The 18,552-nt window shown below is 48.1% G+C and overlaps 1 protein-coding gene across 1 annotated transcript in view; it reads right to left on the bottom strand.

Annotated features, from left to right (window-relative positions):
* The window catches only part of Adgrd1 (adhesion G protein-coupled receptor D1), a 116,736-nt gene that overhangs the window by 82,280 nt on the left and 15,904 nt on the right, over window positions 1-18,552 (bottom strand). The window contains exons 4-8 of the mRNA XM_026783480.1: window positions 16,355-16,477; window positions 8,852-9,031; window positions 4,505-4,759; window positions 1,742-1,797; window positions 340-495 (exon numbers count right to left, since the gene is read on the bottom strand). Of these exons, the coding sequence (XP_026639281.1) occupies window positions 340-495; window positions 1,742-1,797; window positions 4,505-4,759; window positions 8,852-9,031; window positions 16,355-16,477 (770 nt within the window). The remainder of the gene's footprint in view (window positions 1-339; window positions 496-1,741; window positions 1,798-4,504; window positions 4,760-8,851; window positions 9,032-16,354; window positions 16,478-18,552) is intronic.

The raw sequence follows: 18,552 nt of genomic DNA, 5'->3' as shown, positions 1-18,552 counted from the left end.
CCTGTTTACAAGAAAGCTAAACTCTATCAGGCAAAGGCGCTCTGTGTGTGTGTGTGCATGTACACACACATACACACACACACACACACAAACTATGCCAGATGCATATAAGTGCCAATGAAAGCCTGGAAAGAAACATGTGTTAGATTCCCTGGATCTGGAATTATGGATTCACGCAACATGGGTGCTAGGAACTGAATTGCAGTCCTCTGTAAGACCAGCAAGTGTTCTTAACTGCTGAGTCATCTAAACATGGCTCTAGATCTTTCTAACACTCTCATCCATGTTCCAGCCATGTATCAGCCCCAACCCACCAGTCAAAGGCACCAGGAGCCTGACCTGTGTGAGGTTCAGCGCGGTTTCTTCCGAGAGGGATTTATTGGGCAAGCTGAGAGACACGTTCTGAAGGTACCGCAGCACCGATCCAGGTCTCTGGAAGCATTTCCTCTCCTCCGTCAGATTGGTGATGATTGGGTGGTAGGCATCTGTGGGCATCTGAAAAACAGTGGCCACATGACTTCTTCCTGCCAGGAACTGGTTTTATAGATGCTCAAGGTGACCTCTGGCTCTGGTACCATCAGGACAGCACCAAGACTGGTACCACACACAGATGCATAGGAGAGTATCCCACCCTCACAGATACCTTGTAAAACAAGGTAAAACTGACAGATGAAATTAGCCACAGAGGGGAATTCAGAGTCAATGAATGGTAAATAAGGAGCTGAACCCAAGTGGACTAGCCTGGTCCTCAACGTCCCTGAGCAAGGGGCATTCTTTTTTTTTTTTTTTTTTTTTTTTTTTTTTTTTTTGGTTTTTCGAGACAGGGTTTCTCTGTGGCTTTGGAGCCTGTCCTGGAACTAGCTCTTGTAGACCAGGATGGTCTCGAACTCACAGAGATCCGCCTGCCTCTGCCTCCCGAGTGCTGGGATTAAAGGCGTGCTCCACCATCACCCGGCGCAAGGGGCATTCTTTAGACACAAAAACTATTTTGAAGTGGCCACATTTTATAAGAATCAACCCATTCCTCTGATATCTGAAAAGGCGAGAATAAATGGGTCTCAACTGCCCAGGCAACCATTTCAGGGGACACTGTCTCCCCAGAATTTCCTTTCTTCCTAGCATTCCAGGGAACAGGAATCAAGGGGATCATTTTTCCAATCACTCTGGGCACCAAGCATTACCCCGAAGCTGGCCTCCTTTCCTCTATTATTTCATTCTAGGCACGACTCTGGCCTTGCTCGAGCACAGCTCAAGTCAACAAACAACAAGGGTGGGGCTATCATTTGAAAGTGAGGTGCCATTCAAAGAGCCTTCTATGCTAAAGCTTTGGTCTCTGGTCGGTGACACTATTAAGAGGTGATTGGGTCATGGCAGGGTTGCTAACTTCATCGGCGGATTAAACCCACGAGAGAGTTTGTGTGTTGAAGAATGGGCTGTAGAGGTGGGGCCTGGATGGAGAAAGGAGGATATACATTATCCTCAGACTCTCATTCTCTTCCCACCCCACCTCTCTTCCCTCTCCCACCCCACCCCTGCTTCCTGGCTGCACTAGAACATGGAGGAAGCCACCTATCCCCCACTTGGCTTTCTACCCCGTTTCTACCCTGTCTCTGACCCTCAGCAGTGCACCTAGCACACCACGAACTGAAAACCCTTCTCCCGTGGGTTGTCTTCTCAGACGTTTTGTCCCAGCTATGAAATGTGACTCCCACACAGGAAAAGGGAAAAGGCCCCTGCTCACCACAGAGTGTGCCGTGGGCATCGCCAGTGGTGTTGAAGACAATAGAGCGTGTTTACCTGAAAGAAAAAAAAACACACACACACACAATGCTTCAGTGGGGGCTAAATTATCCTTTGTCATCCCCAGGGAGGCCTGTCCTTACCCAGAATTTACCAGCTTGAGGTGTCCTACAAAGGCCTGGGATGTTTTGAGTATGGATGTTGCTGGGAAGATAAAGGGCTCATAAATCAGCCTAAAAGGTAGATTATATGGATTTTCTCAGCAGAAATTATTTTTCCATTTATATTGTAAATTGCTTCTGAACACCGTTCATGCAAGCCATCACGTAAAAGGATGGTTTTATGCAAGGTCTCACAAATTTCAGACAAAGGCAGAATGAGGAATAGGCTTCAGGGGCACCCGGACTCATTATAGATAAAACACGGGGTTCTTAATCACTGGGTTAGCTACGGTTTGAATCAGAAGCATCTCCCACGCTCAAACATTTGGTACCCAGCTGGTAGCACTCTTTTTGGAAGGCTCTTGACACTCTGGGGAGCCAGAGCCTAACTGGAGAAACGGGGGCCACTAGGGACAGGTCTCTGAGGGAGTATTTATCCCTGCCCACTTCTGTGGCTTTCTCTCTGCTTCCTGCCACACTCTCATGTGAGTCAATGTCCTCCTCTGCTACGATGTCCCACTCAAATGTACAGAGCCCAGTGGCCACCAGCTGAACCCTCCGACATCATGAGCTAATTCAAATCAATGCTACTTAAGTAAGTACTTTTGTTCAGGTACATAAAAGAAACTGATATGTTAGGCTAAGATATCACCCCAAAAGTGGTGTAGGAGACAGAACTTTTGCGGTAAGGAGCCTGGTCTACAGACGAGTCATTACCCATGATGAGATGTCCAAGGTCAAAGACGAAGCCCCCCCCACTTGTGTTTTTCTGCCTATGCTTCACTGACTATTTCTGACTCTATTGTTTCCTGATGAGGACACACACTTCACTTGATATTTGACCTCATTTTCGGGAACTGTCTCGAGGTTGTTTTGGGTGACCTGAGGAAATGACATCATCACCCTGGCTGGCTTGAGAGTGATGGGCCCCTTGGGACTGGGTGGGGCGAGGTGGCTGATGATGTAGAACTGGACCCCAAAAGCACTTTGTTCTCCAAGATAGAGTGACACTCATTGCTCTGGCGCCAAGAAGTGACGGGGCAGCCATGCCATGTGTTCATGACAGGCCATCGTCAACTCTTGTTGACTCGTGTGCAGCCAGGAGATCACGGCGATGGAAAAGGAGGCTTCCCTGCACACCGTGGGAGTGGCCATGTGAGATTGAGATGATAAGCCTGACTCCATCATCCCCAGGGTTTGGCTCAGTCCCGGTGTGACTCCTACCAGGGGGTCGGTCATCTGGCAAGATGCATGCCGAGATTTCACAGATGCGTGCACTGAGATCTTGCGATCTGCACTTGACCCTCTCTGACTCTGCATGGGAGCTGCTCCCCACTGGAGCAGCAGAGTCTGGGAAACTTGCTGGGAAGACAGATGCCAACACTCCGTCTTTCTACGAGTCTGTAAGTGATGAGGTTTTATGGAATATCTAGAACAGCTGAACCTCAGAAAGATGACATAGATCCGTGGCTGCAGAGGGCAGTGATAACTTAACAGACATGAATGTCCCTGAAGGACAGTGAAATATCTGAAGATGATATAGAGACTGTGTTTGCACCCTGTGAATTTGCTAAACACCACCAAACTCTTTACTCTGTTGCCATTACTTCTTTATTTGTGTGTGTGCACACAGAAGCAGAAGTCAGCCTCAGTATCATCCCTAAGGATCTGTCTGTATCTTTTTTTTTAAAACTAGGACCTGGGGGGCTGGAGAGATGGCTCGGCAGTTAAGAGCATTGCCTGCTCTTCCAAAGGTCATGAGTTCAATTCCCAGCAACCACATGGTGGCTCACAACCATCTGTAATGAGATCTGGTGCCCTTTTCTGGCCTGTCGGCATACACCAGACAGAACATTGTATACATAATAAATAAATAAATAAATAAATAAATAAATTTTTTTAAAAAAAAACTAGGATCTGGGGCTCACTGGTATTTCTAGGCTGGTGGGAGAGTGAGTCTAAGAGACCCTCCTACCTCTGCCTCCCCTGTGCTGGGATTAGAAGCAGACACCACCACACCCTGCTTTTTTAAATATGGGTCCTGGAATTTAGGTTCTCGTGCTTGAGAGGCAAGCGCTTTACTGACTGAGCTATCACTCTTGTCCTGTTTTCTTTTAAACTGCTCACTTTAAATGGTTACACAGGTGTCACATGCAATTTATCAAAGCTTTTTCAAAGTCCCACGGCAAAGTGAAGAAATGAACCGTGTCCACCTGCCAGCAGGCCCCTGCTTGGAGCAATCACCTGTAGATGAGCAAGGAGAAGATATCCCATAGCCTTAAGGATCCTGCAGAGGATGTGCACATGGGAAGCATGTGTGAAGGGCCTGAATATTTTCCACCCAAACCTCTGTAATCAGCCTTTGTATACCCCCACGGAGCCTGCGAGGATCCAAGAATATTAATCTCGGCGTGTCTCCTGTGAACTGTTTGCTGGTTTATCCTGGGGAACAGGTGTTCAGAAACACGACTCTACTTATAAGGTTCATTAAGACACCTCTCACATCTGCCATGGCGAGAACCTGAGAGCTGGAGGATGGCGAGGATGCTGAGCATCTCAAGGTGCAGACCCCAGATCTATCCCCAGCCTTCCCGCACACTGACCGACAGCAGCAGTGAAGTACATGTTGATCTCATCGGGAGTCAGTGCACGTTCCCAGATGATGAACTCATCGAAAGCTCCGTTCTCATAACGCTTGGTCTGGTCCTGCTCAGACCCTATGACCAGGTTGACATGGGGATCCCCATAGGTGTGAGACACTTTGCCGCTCGGGTCTGAGGTGCTCAGAGTCCCATTGACATAAACTTTTAGGCCCTCCTTGGGCTTCCACGTGAACAGGACATGAGTCCAGTAAGGACCTGGAAGAGAGTGAAGATGCAGCCTTAGCATAAGGGATGAGTTCTACGTAAGCTTAAGTTCCTAAGCACATCCCTCTTTCATATGATGCTTGGTCACCCTTTATTATGTTAACACCAGAGTCACAGAGTTGAACACCTTCAATCAAGGGTAATAAAAGAATCGCTTAAAAGGTAAGATTTAAACACCAACTAATCGGAACATAATAATAGTTGAAAATCTCAATATAGTCAGAAACAAGACAAAGACATGCTCTTGCCAAAACTCCTGGCAGTCCCTAATATTACAGTAAGCAGGGAAAGAGGCACATGTGTTGGGAAGAACAGAATAAAGATACTTAAAACATTGCGAGACTTTCTTCTGCAATTCAATAGCACAGGTCTCAAGCATGAACTTTGCAGGTCATAATGTTGTTTTACAGTGCTCAGAGGTCGGACATGCTTGGATCAGTAAGCGAAGTCAAGTGGTGTTAGGGAAACAAACGGATAGATCAGAGAGACAAAACAGACAGCATAAGTATAGAGCAATACAGACACCATCTGCTGATACCTGATAGGAACAAAGCCAACTGGAGCAGACAAAGCCACAGTGGAACAAATATAGTCTCTGCAACCAAGGATTCTGGGGAAACCAGAGGGCCATATGCAAAAATAACAGTAAATGAATAAGGGCCTCATCCCTATGCCCCAAACTAATTCAAAGTGGGTGGTAGATGGAAATACCAAACACAGATCTGCACAGCTTCCAGAATATACAAAGGGGATCTATAATGACCCTAGGCTTGATTTTGACTTTTGTTTTTAAAAGTTTGTTTGTTTTACTTTACGCATATGAGCATTGTTTTACTTATGGTACCGTTGCCGTGATAAAACAATACGGTCAAAGCAAGTTTGGGAGGAAAGGGTTTATGCTTTCACATCACAGCTCATCATCAAAGAAAGTCAAGGCAGGAACTCAAACAAGGCAGGATTCTGGAGGCAGGAACCACAGAGGCAGAGGCCATGGAAGCCTTGCTCTTCATGGCTTACTCAGCCACCAGCCCAGGGATGGCATCGCCCACAATAGATTGGACTCTCCCATATCAATCATTAATTAAGAAAATGCCCTACAGGCTTGTGTAGAGCCAGATCTCATGAAAGCATTTTCTCAATGGAGGTTCCCTCCTCTCTGATGATTCTATCAAGTTGACATAAAACTAGCTAGTACAGGTGCCTTGCCTGCACGTATGTCATGCACCACATGCATGCAGTGCCCATGAGAGTCAGAGAGAATGTCAAAGGTCCTAGAATGGAATTTAGAGGTAGTCTTGAACTACCATGTAGGTACTGGGAATCGAACCCAGGTCCTCTGGAAGAGCGGCAAGTACTCCCAGCCCCTTGATGCTGCTTTTTATCATCAAAAGTGAAATCCGGAGAGAAAACCTGAAAAGCTGTTCTCCATTAAACTGAAAACTTCTGCACCATGGAAGAATTTGTCAACAGAACAAGTAGAAAGGTCAGCCACCACTGGCGGAAGTTTCTGCGATGGACACTGTCAGACAAAATGCGCAGAGTCCTCAAAACTCATAGCAAGCAAGCGAATAGCCCATTTAAAGAGGTAAACGGTCAGATCTCGGAACAGATTCTTCCCCAACATTCAGAATGTATGACGCCAGGGTGGGACCCTGACCGCCCTAAAACTAAGCACACACTGGTGTGGTTCATCACTGGAGGGCAGTGCTGGGATGGGGTGCTACTGGGGAGACGGTGGTCATGTGCAGAGGTGGGGAGCCCCGGGGAGCCCTTTGTTCCTCGTTGTCAACTTCGGTTTGAGTTTTTTAAATGCCGGGGAAATTGTTTTGAGAACAATAGTACAGTCACGCCAGATGAGTGTCCACACACCTGATCTGCAGAACTAGGGAAGAGGCAGGAGTAGAGACCTAGTTCCACTGAGGACAGGCCTGTGTGCTGACTGGTCTGTATAGGGAGGTGGTTCCTGGGAGGAACCCTCCTCCCTCCTGTCAATAAAAAAAAATTGAAGTCTCCATTGTCTTTTATTTCTGGGGGAAGTTGGAAGATCTGAATCCGGACATGAAATCATAACTGCTGGTCAGAGCTCATTCAAAACGTCATTGAAAATCTAAGCAGTCACAGGGCAGGGGCCCCCAAACCATCCAAAGGCCTGACCTGACGTAGAATATATGACATTAACCAAAATGTGGTGACACAATACCTATGGCCAGCCTCCTGGCTCTGTCATCAACCTCATTAGGAAGCCTCTTGGTCCCTCCTCTCGTCAATGGGAAGACCAGTTCACAAAAGGCCTGGTCTGTTTTGCAAGCCTTGCTGTAAGACTCCTCCTGGGGTTGACAAAGAAGGAACAGGGCAGCCCCGCTAAAGGACACACAGTGCCCCTGCCCGTTGGCCACCGTGGACGGCCAGTGATTCCGTCAGGGCTTCCTATTGGGGATTGTGTAACACTTTAGTAATTTTGATGCTCTGAAGAACACTTGGATCCTAAGCAGGGCCAAAGCATTCTTGCACTTGACTTTGAAAGTGAGAATAACAAAGCCCTCCAGTGAAGAAATGAGGAGCAGATGACGAGAGGGTGTTTACAAGTCTCGGCGTCTCTCGGTGGGAAAACAGCACGTGTTCAGTTTCAAAGAACCTGCTAGATGCCTGATGCCGTGCCACAGGCCTAAGGCCCATGGGTGGGGAAGAGGGGATGAGCTGTTACCTAGGAAACCTTGACCACAAGAGGTCCTCACTGAGAGCCATCTCAGAGGTTCAGAAGGAGCCTCGTGAAGCAGGAAGGCAAAGGTGTTTCAGGCCTCGAGAGTGGGAGAGCATCCAGAAATTCAATGCCTTCCCTGGCTGCTGCTTTTCCCCACCTTACGAAGGAGTTATGAATTCAGCTTAAGCATGTCCAGCACCCACAGGGCAAACCAAGTCTCCCAAGATTCAGCAGCCCATTGTTCAAGGCTCCTCCGATCCATCAATTGTCTGTCTCCCTGGGAAATAATAACTGCCGCTCTTCGAATGTTACAAATGAAGAAACTGAAACATCAAGTGATGGACTATGATACCAGGTCCATAAAGCTGTACGGCAGATTTAGGACCTGGCCCGACTGCTTAATAGTTAAGCTGAGCTACCTCGTCCAAATGGGCCAGAAGTGGACGCTGAGCTACATCAAAGGCTCCGCTTGCTTCTAAGGCAGTGCTTCTCAACCTTCCTAATGCTGCAAGCCTTTGATACAGCTCCTCATGTTACGGTGACCCCCTAACCATAAAATTACTTTCACTGCTACTCCATAACTGTAATTTTGCTACTGTTATGAATCGTAAAGTCAATATTTGGCATGCAACCCCCAAGGGACTGAGAACTGCTGTTCTAGAGGCTTCATATGGAGCGACACCCCCTTCCCACCTCCTGCCTCTGACCTGGCTGGTTTCTGTCCATGTTTTCCCTGCACCCCACATGAAACTGCTGGTCATCTTCCTCCTCCAGTATCTTACACTATCCTCAGTGGCCCTGGTTTCAGGTGTCCAGCGTCCAGCACAGCTCATGAGCTCCGCAGCGCAGACCATCCGAGCTTCTCCATCTACTCTGAAACTCAGGCCCTTGGCACTCTAGTACCCTCCCACTGGCTCTAAAGTCACATCACAAGACCACCCAGATCCTCAGCTTCTCTTCCTGCCTTCCTGCCTGCTGCTCCCTGATTGGCAGTCTGTCTTCCCCAGAACGTTTTATACTTCTGTGAGCATCTTCAAGGCCACAATCACTGAATGGCGTGGGGACAGAAGGATTTATCCACGGTCTGTCTTCACCTCACAGCTTTTTCCCAGCCAATGACTGGGTACAGGCCATGTCACTTTTATTATGCAGAAAGCCAGCCTCACACGGGCACTGGGCAGCAGCAATTACACAGAGAACTCACAGTCAGGTTACCATCTGGGCTTTGACCTTGGCATGAGGTCACCTTGTGATGGGGGCCCTCCTTGTTCTCCTGGGACCTTCCCAAGATGTTGGCAGGAAGGACCCACGTTCTGCAAAGACTCCTTCAGTGTTCCGCCATCACTGAGGGGCACAGAGGCTCCAGTTGGTGCTCCACTCACCTGGAGGGTTGAAGGTGGCCTTCCATGTCATGGAATTATCACGCGTGTACAGCTCCACAGAGCCTTTTCCTCCGCTAGAGCAGATTTTGAAGCCATCAGAGATGACCTGTCCCCCATATGCATAGGCAGCTGGTCGAGGCTGCTCTCCTTGGGTCTTCCAGAAAAACGAAAACGTGACTCCTGAAGAGAGAAGCAGGCATTCATCAGCTGGTGCTATAACAGCATCAAATGTCACAGCAATATCTGGTCAAGGCCAGGTACCTTCCCAAGGGTGTGACCTGAGCCGTCATCCCCTTTCAAACACCGGGAAGCCTTGCTCCCATTCCCAGGGCACGGAAGAGGAAACTGAGGCAGGTGGGTTAGTGACTGATGGAGGTCGGATACAGGCCCGTGCTGCCTGACTCTGAGTGTGTAAATGTGCGCAAATGTGAACTCCTTCACCCCAGTCTCCACCCCACCTACTTCCCCAGATCCTGACAATGATTTTAGAGAGGAAGGAAACTGTTTCGTTCATTCTGGTTACACATGGCATCTTTTAAAAGATTTACTGCCTCCGGAACGTCCTCCCACATCCCTAAATACACTTTTACACTGTCGTTTTTATGTCTGCCTGGCGTCACATCCTAAACAAGCCCCTGTTTCTGAGTCATATGGTTTCCTTCAAAGTTTTGAAGGAACATTCCAAACACAACTTGAAGCTAATTTTTTTAACATATCTCAAATTGTATATATTTTAGAACATGTTCGGGGGGGGTGTTCTTGTGAAAAGGGAAGCTGAGTTTTCCAGGTTCACAATGCCTTGGGTGCTGACTGCCTGGGGGTGTAGGTGTGAGGCAGGCAGAGGTAAGAGCAGCTACTGTGTTTTGGAACTCCCCAGTGTGGGTATGTGTGATGGCTAGTTTTAATCATCATTTTGACACAACCTAAAATCTCCTGGAGAAAGAGTCTCAAGTAGAGGACTCTCTCCATCAGGTTGGTCTGTGGGCGTGCCAGGTAGGGATTATTTTGATTGCTCTAATTGGTGTGAGAAGATCCAGCCCACTGTGGGCAACACCATTCCCTAGGTTTGGGTCCTGGACTGTGTAAGAGTAGAGAAAGCTATCTGAGAACAACACATGCGTATATTCATTCTCTCTCTGCTCTTGACCATGAGTGGGATGTGATGCTTTATAAGTTGCTTCTGTTTTGACTTCCCTACAGTGATGAATTATAACTTGGAATTTTCGAACTAAAAGAAGAGGAACTTTCTCTCCTAAGTTGTATTTTGTCAGAGTACTTTATCCTAGGAAGTTCGGAGCCCAGATCCCACGCGGGGTGAGGGTGGCACCCTACATGGACTATGGTGTGAAGGTGGTACCCCACATGGACTATGGGGTGAGGGTGGCACCCCATGTGGACTATAGTGTGAAGGTGGTACCCCACGTGGATTATGTGATCTTTGCTACAAACATCACTGTGAATGAGCCAGGTCACAGTGGATGTGGCCTCTTTGTCTCCAGATACAGAGAAAATGTACCTAACCAGCCAGGCTGCGGATGGCCAAGAGTGTCTGGCATGCATGCAGGCAGGTCTGGGCCCACCTTCTCTCAGACCCATCAAGGCACAGACCTGGTGGGACCTCCCCCATGGGTTACAGATGTCCCTGGGTTATGCTATAGCTTCCCTGTTTCCCGTAACCTGTGCCCACTTCCCTTACCAGACATGTACACTGTATGTATGTGCTTGCACATGCGTGTGGGTGCTAAGCTGCCCACCTGCTGGACTCTGTGTGGGTGATAGAAATAAAACAGCTGGCTCCTCCCACCTGGCCAGGGATGTGAGAGGTATCAGTGACTCTAGCTGATCTCCCCACAGGGCTAATTATAATACGCTATAGATCAGGGTACAAATCGGGAAGAGGGAAAGAAGTGTGGGGACCTTTGTCCTGGCCTTATTAATAGAGATGGCACCAAAGCACTTTAGCTGTTATCAACAAATTGAGGTCACACACAGAGGTGTCCAAGACACATATCTCTTGTGTGTAGCTTGGTGTCTCATTCCCAGCCATCTTTGCTGCAAGGGCTTATGAGTTGGTCTGTCAGAGTCTTTTGAAGGACATATGACAATAATGCTGGCTTGGAATTTCTCCATTTTGTTTTTTTAAGTCAAGAGTAATCTAAAGATTTTGAATATGCCCCCCAAAAACATGAACAAGCGACAAACACTGGGGATGAACAGACTTTGAATCACCCTGCTCAGGTTAGTCTTCACCATATGGGTGTTGGTGAGACACACAGTACCCACAGAATGCATAATCATCTGTGTGGATCAAAAATGAAAAAGCAAGACTCGGGATATGGCTCAGCGGTGAAGGCATCTGCCAGGCAAGTGTGACTTCTGGAAAACGGATCTCTATAAACCCACATAAAGGCAAGGCTGTGGCAGCCTGCCTAGAGGCCTCAGAAGGCTGAAACAGAGTCCCCAGAGCAAGGTGACTAACAAGACAAACCATATCCACAAGCTCTGGGTTTGATTAAGCGACCTTGCCTCAGTAAATAATGTGGAAGAGCAATTGAAGAAGATTCCTGACACCAACCTTGGGCCTCCACATGCCCGCACACATACACGTAAACACGCATACATACATGTAAACATGCATACACACATACACATGAAAAATGACAAAATAAAAGCCAGTCAAGCATGGCGGTACAGGTCTGTTTCTCAGGTACTTGGAAGGCTGAGGCAGGAGGATCATAAATAAGCTCGAGGCTAGCCTGGGCTACATAGTGAGTTCCAAGACAATCCTACTAGGCAACTTAGTGAGATCCTGTCTTCCAATAAAAAAAAAAACAAAACAAAACAAAAAAAGAGTGGAAGGTATAGATCAATAATAGAGCCCTTGCCTAATGTGCCAGCCATGGAATTATGTGCATTCATATCTATGTATAATATATATCATATATAGATATGTGCATAGACAGATAGGTGATAGGCAGACAGACACATAGATAGATAAAGGATTTTTGGCTTCTTTTTGTAGCCCTGGCTATCCTGGAACTCACTATGTAGGCAAGGCTGTCCTCAGGCTCATAGACTCACAGAAATCCACCTGCCTCTGCCTCCCGAGTACAGGAATTAAAGGTATATGTCACCATGCCTGGCTCAAAACTATATTTTGTTGTTTTTAAGAACCTCCAGGGCTGGAGAGATGGCTCAGAGGTTAAGAGCATTGTCTGCTCTTCCAAAGGTCCTGAGTTCAATTCCCAGCAACCACATGATGGCTCACAACCATCTGTAATGGGGTCTGGTGCCCTCTTCTGGCCTGCAGGCATACACACAGACAGAATATTGTATATAATAAATAAATAAATAAATAAATAAATAAATAAATAAATAAATATTAAAAAAAAAAAAGAACCTCCAAACACTAGGGAGTTCCCAGTCCTCTCTGGGGCTCTGGGAGCTCTGGGTAGAATCCAGGTCTAAGGGGCATCCCTGGGCTGCTGAGGAAAGTCGTCCTGGGAGATCTCCAACACCAGGATAGGGTGCTGGTGAGAAGCAGTGCAGAAGCTGGGGGTGCAGGTCCAGGCCACCCTGGATGTGGAGGAGGGGACTTAGATGACTCCCTCCTGTCCTTCCTCCACCAGGCTCCTCCTCCCCCACCCACCTCCGCATCCAGTTACACGTGGAAATGAACAAGACGCATTGTGGAATTTCTGTCGTGAAACGTATCTCGTGCAGTACTTGTGCAAGTCATTTCTCCCCACCCACCCCCAAAATGCTGCTGCTTTAAAAAAAAAAATTCCTTTCACTCATCTCAAAACACAAAATGATGCCGCCTCTGCCAAATGTGCCTCTTCCCCAGGAAGAGAAATAAAAATAAAAAATTCAATACGGTGTTAGGTAATAAGAATAAAAATTAAAAATTCAGCATAGTGTTGGACGGGGACAAGGGGAAAGTGGGTCGTGAACTCTGCCAGCGAAGCCGCTCATTTTAGCTCAGCCAACCTGCAAAGTAATGACTCTTGTCTGTGGAAGCCCTCATTTGAAATATCAGTCTGCGTCTCCACGGACTGGAAAGATTCGCGATGTGCCCACAAGAGCACCTGTCAAAGGCGCGGATCATCAACACAGAAAAGGAAGTCTGAAGGGGAAAGAAATAAGCACAGCACATCAGTACATTGGTTCCATAGTTTGCTCTGGTTAGGATGAGTAAATCCTAATCTCTCCACGGCCCCTTGTCAGGGATGTACCGAGTTAGACAGAAACACCAATGAGGCGTCCAGCCCGGCTGTGCCTGCTCAGTAAATGCACCATGCCTACTGCCTTGTGCTGAACTCGGAGAACCAGTGGCGGTCCAGGCGGAATCCCCCACACACACCGTGCCAGAGACCAGAAAGGAGATGTGACGGTATTCCACCATCAATCGCCACGCCCTATGGAGGAGTTGCCACACAGGGGCAGGAAGTCTGAGGCCGAGGCTCTTGCCAAGCAAAAGCAGTGTGGAACAGAGCCCCGGGTCTGCAGGCAGATCCCTAGGTCCGCAGAGAGGCCCTTCCAACTCTCAGCTTCCCCACATGGGTGCTCCATGAACTGAAGGAGCACAGACAGACTGCTACCTGAGGCTGATGCTCTGGGTACCATGTGTGTCTCAGTTAGTAGAACGCTGGCCTAGCATGAAGGCCAGCAAACTCATACATGAAGCCCTGAGTTTGAGCTTCAGCACTGCATAAAACCATGTGAGAAGCGCATTCCTATAATTCTTGTCTTGAAAGAAAGCGAAGTGAAAAGAAAGAGAGAGAAAATAGCCTTGTACATTTTAATGGATGTTTGAACAGGGGACCAGCTCAACTGTAGGTTAGCAAGCAACAAGACTCTGACACTTTGACCTTAAAATTGTTTCACCGTTTCTCATAAAGCTAAAAATAGGACTACCCAGTGACCTAATTATACCACCTCTGGGCATCTACTCATAGGACTCCAGACCCTACCATAGAGACATGGTTCCTCTGTACACAATAGCTAGGAAATGGAACCATCCTGGACGTCCATCAACCTCTGGATGGATAATGAGAGGGCGGTACCTTTACACAACTGAATTTTATTCAGCTGTTGAGATAAAAAAAAGAATCAAATCACGAAATTTGCATGAGAATGGGCGGAACCGGAAAATATTATAGTAAGTGAGGTCACCCCAGTGTAGAAAGACCCACGAGAAGGGGAGGGGGAGAGGCCCGAAGGTTGAGAGGACACTGAACAGCTGGGCTACAAACAGGTGGGAACTCCTGGGGGTTAAAGGGTTAAGTGGGAATGGGGGCAGGGGATGAAAGAGAATGAAACTGGGGGTGAGTTAACCAAGACCAAAGAGATGTGAAAAACGCTTGTGGAAAATCACTACTTTGTTAGCTACTTAAGATAGAAATTATCTTTAAAAAGGAATTCAAACTTAAGTGCCCTGCATAGGTGAACAACGAGGCTTTCAGAAGTTACCGGTTCTGAAACGAAAATCTCAGTGCCAGGCATAAACACCTCCCTACAGTTATTTCTTGGTCAGAGAGATTCCTGATATCCAGAGACTCCTGGAGCAATACAGGCTCCTGCCTGTGTTCATGGTTCCCTACCATAACTAGATGGTAAGGCCTGATGGCCTAAGACACCACAGGCTCTGGTTGCAGGACGGAGGGAAATCAAGCTAGGACTGACCCACGTGCTTATTTCCTGCTTAGCTTTCACAGCGCTGGAAGGCGTTACGCAGCCCACTGGGAAAGCAAAGTCATCCTCGATTTCATGCATGGCTGGATCCTGCGTGATAAAATACCGACCTGCCAGGTGAGATGTGCACACTGTCATACTAGTGGCATGACTGTCATGAGGTAACCAACCACCTTCTAATGGGATTGGAGGTCTGTTCCCAGGAAGAAGGCCATGCCTGGTACTGTAAACTTGGTCAACAGTATGTAGTTGAAGAGGCCATAGACTTTCGTGGGAAATCTACTATTGCTGCTTTGATAAATGGACATGTGGCCACCTTCTAAATATTTCTCTTTAGACCCATGGATCAGTGCACCTGTCAACCTTGGTCAGAGAAGCTTCCTTTCACAGAGGGCAGAGGCTCCTGTCGAGATTCGTAACTGTTCAAAGCATTGAGAATATGTGATTACTGAGTGATCATTCCTAAACGGAACGTCTGTGTCAATGCTTCCAAGGCATGGGGACCATCACAGAACAGAGAGAATGTAAGAGTTGGAGGCTGGGGAGGGGTGCTGTGAAAGGCTGTCTTCTGGACACGACGTGGTTGTTGCTGTCACAAGCTCACACCAGCTGTGGTCACTGTCAATGTCAAGTCAGTCAACATTCTGACATGAGCTGGGGACAGGCTCATGAGGTCCCACTCCCAGGCATGATTGACAGTTGGTGACTGCTGGAGGAGGAATCGGTTTTCTTCAGAACTGTGGCCACTGGCAGGTTCCCCATCCTCTGGTGGACGGCCCCACACCCATGCCCTTGTAGGCAGCACTAACTGGATGAATAGGTTGTGAAAAGGAGAGGAGAAAAAGGACATGAAGTTGTCTTGGATGGCAGAGGGTGATGTCCCCAAAGGATTCAAACGTGGCCCAGACTCCAAGGGGAACAAGTGGGGCCTGCCTTCTCTTTGACACACCTGTCGTGAGTTCCAGCCAGAGGTCATGGGTTGGAAGAGGCCCAGCCACCATCCAACCACCCTCAGTGAACACATAAGAATCGAGCCCAGTTTGGGGGTTAACAGGCACACCCTGCTCTGCCAGGCCTAACCTGTCATCAACATCCCAGATCCAGAAATAACACTGTGAGAGCCATCAATTTCCTTCCCACAAGTGCCGGGCCCCATCCCAGCCGGAGTGACATCCATCTCCGCGGCCGTGTTCTAAAGCAAGATGTTCCCCAGTCCTCTGCAAGGTTCAGTATTTTGACATCCTGGCTCAGGAGGGTGACGTCCTAAATTTCAGTCTCCAGGACCGGAGACCAAATTCAAGTGGCTGCATCCCTTCCCCTCGCCCTCTCTCCACCTTGCATCTGACATTTTGCACACATTGCGGTTGATAAGAAGCCTGTTCTCTTAGGCTGGAGGTGTGATTCAGGAGGGAATGATGCTCACTGCACAAGCATAAGGACCCGAGTTCAGATGTCTAGAACCCACATACAAAAAGAAAAGCCAAGTATGGCAATGCTTACCTATAATCCCAGTGCTATGGTGGGAATTTCAAGAGGATTGTTAGGGACATCAGCCTAGCTCCAGGGTCAATGAGAGACTCCATCTCAGTGGAAAAGGCAGAGAGTGATAGAACAGGACGCCTGGTGTCCTTCTTTGGAGCATGGGCATATTTACTGAGTGCAGATGCACACATACATGCAGACACATGCACATGTGCACGCATACACATGCACACACACGCGCGCGCGCGCACACACACACACACACACACACACACACTGTTCACATGTGCTGTTAGCGGGGTAGCGTACATCCCAGCCCCAACTCACCCTCAGGTCCACACTGGGCCGGGTTGCTGATACAGGATGACTTATAGCTGCCGTAGTAGAGGAATGTCACCCCCTTCTCCTCCTTGAGGTAAATACCTTTGTTGACCTTCCCTTCCATGATATCTAAGAAAGGAAACGGACATCGTCAGCTACCCTATCACCGCCAGAAGACTAAATACACCTGTCAGACATACAAGCACCTTACAAATGAGTTCCCAGTGTCATCCTCCTCCATAATGCATTTCTAATGTCACCCAGTATTCCCGGATAGCAATCACATTCACTAATATTTAATTATTGATGGAGACAGTGTGAATGATTCATAGGTTTCAGTGTTAGGGAATAAATTACTACCCTTCTATTAATGTCAGGTCAGCATAACCTAAATCTTAAATATAGAAATATTGTAACTGGCATATTTGCCAACAGTCGAACCCTAAATGCCACTCACACTCCCGCTATCAGGGTCCCTCCCACTCTGCCTTGCGCTGAGCTTTCTGAATGGAGCACTCTCATTACTTAAGTGTGAGGCCACAGCTGCATTCTGGTCGGACTGGGTACTCACTGAAGCATCCCGATCCTCCGTACAGGCATCCCTCAGCTTAAGAGCCATGTCCAGACCCAGGAGAAACCACAGCCCTATTCGGAAGTTCGCTGAAGGGTCTGCCAATCCCAGAGAGCCACAAATCCCTGTCTCCGACACAGCTCACTCAGCTACCTTATTTTGGCATGTGCCATGGCTGGTGTGTCCCACAGGAAAAGGAAGGTGGGTGCTTTATCACTAGATAAGCAAAGACTGTAGAAACCATTGGTGATGGGCTCTCCCTATGCAACAGAATGAGCATGCACAGAGACTGCCCAACCTGTGTACGAACAGGAAAGTGAGAGCGTATACCCTTCTGGCTACTGGCCAAGTGTGCACTCGAGATCTGGGAACTCTGCTCACACAGACCACTTGGCTAGATGCAACCCTCCCTGTCACGTGGACCTCCATGCAAGGGCCTCATTGTTTAAACTCTGGTTCTACTTATCGTGTTGGCTGCCATGGGAGGGCTATATCTTACTTCACTAAATGGATAACTACCCACCAGACAGCTGAGCCAGACTTCACGGGCCCAAGAACCAGACTGCTTGCTTAGTAAAATCATTTAGAGATGGCAAACAGCCCACAATGGAGCCAGAAATCGGAATATGTGCTAAGAAAAGACAGAGAGGCGTACACAGTCCAAACAGGCTTTCTGCGTCCGTCAGACACTCGCCACCGTCACTGCTATCCATCAGCTCTGAGCTCAAGGGAATCACAGGCTCTGGGTTAACTGACAATTGGCTGACTCAAGTGGGCGTGTCTTCTAAAAAAATGGCTCTTAAAGAGTTTTCAGAATACAGCTGCAGAAATGCTGATGGGATGTTTGCGAGACTAGGTTTTGGATGAGTTTTTAAAAATCAGCTTGCATTTTCCATGAACTGGGCAGGGTGAGACTTCCCTGGCCCCACCCCACAAAGAACACAGTATATTCTAAACTCCAGTTTCTTCCAAGCATGGTGGGATACAGCTAGAATCCTAGCCCTGGGGAGAAGCAGGAGTTTTAAGTTCATCCTTGGCTACACAGAGAAGTTGAGGCCAATCTGGGCTACATATACCTTGTCTCCAAAAAGGGTGGGGGCAGGAATCTGCTGTCCTTGCTGAAGAAAAATCTAGGCCATGCTTAGTTTTGCTTCTGAGATCAAGGGACTGATTCAAAAGAGCCTGGCAGCGTGAACGAACCTCCACCCCTTCCAGACACAGCCATCAGGGAGGCGTCCTAAGCCAGAAGCCGGTGTGGCTTCTCCCAGCATCTCTCTGGCTGCCCATCACTTGCACCTGGCCACCATTCCTTTACCAGCCGAATGAGTCCTACAGAACCAGATCGAACCGGTCCTTGACTCCAGTGGGCTCCACATTAGACAGGACCCAGCACCGGTGCTCACCTACGGTCGCAGAGAAGTTGGAGTAGGCAGAGTCATTGGTAAAGACAAAGGTAGCATTGTGGGAGGGAGGCACAGTGAGGTTGTGGGTTCGCAACGCTGGGTGAGATGACAAAAGAGAAGACAACACATGAGTGACATGAGACACAAATGGAAACAGCGCATCTCTCACCCCGACACACAGGGAAAGGGTTCCTCCTTCCCTCCTCCTCTTTCTCCTCCTCCTCCTCCTC

This window comes from Microtus ochrogaster, chromosome 2 (assembly GCF_000317375.1).
Source record: "Microtus ochrogaster isolate Prairie Vole_2 chromosome 2, MicOch1.0, whole genome shotgun sequence".
Classification (NCBI taxonomy): Eukaryota; Metazoa; Chordata; class Mammalia; order Rodentia; family Cricetidae; genus Microtus; species Microtus ochrogaster.
The sequence above is the reverse complement of the archived record's forward strand: the minus strand, read 5'-3'. Positions and strand labels throughout refer to the sequence as shown.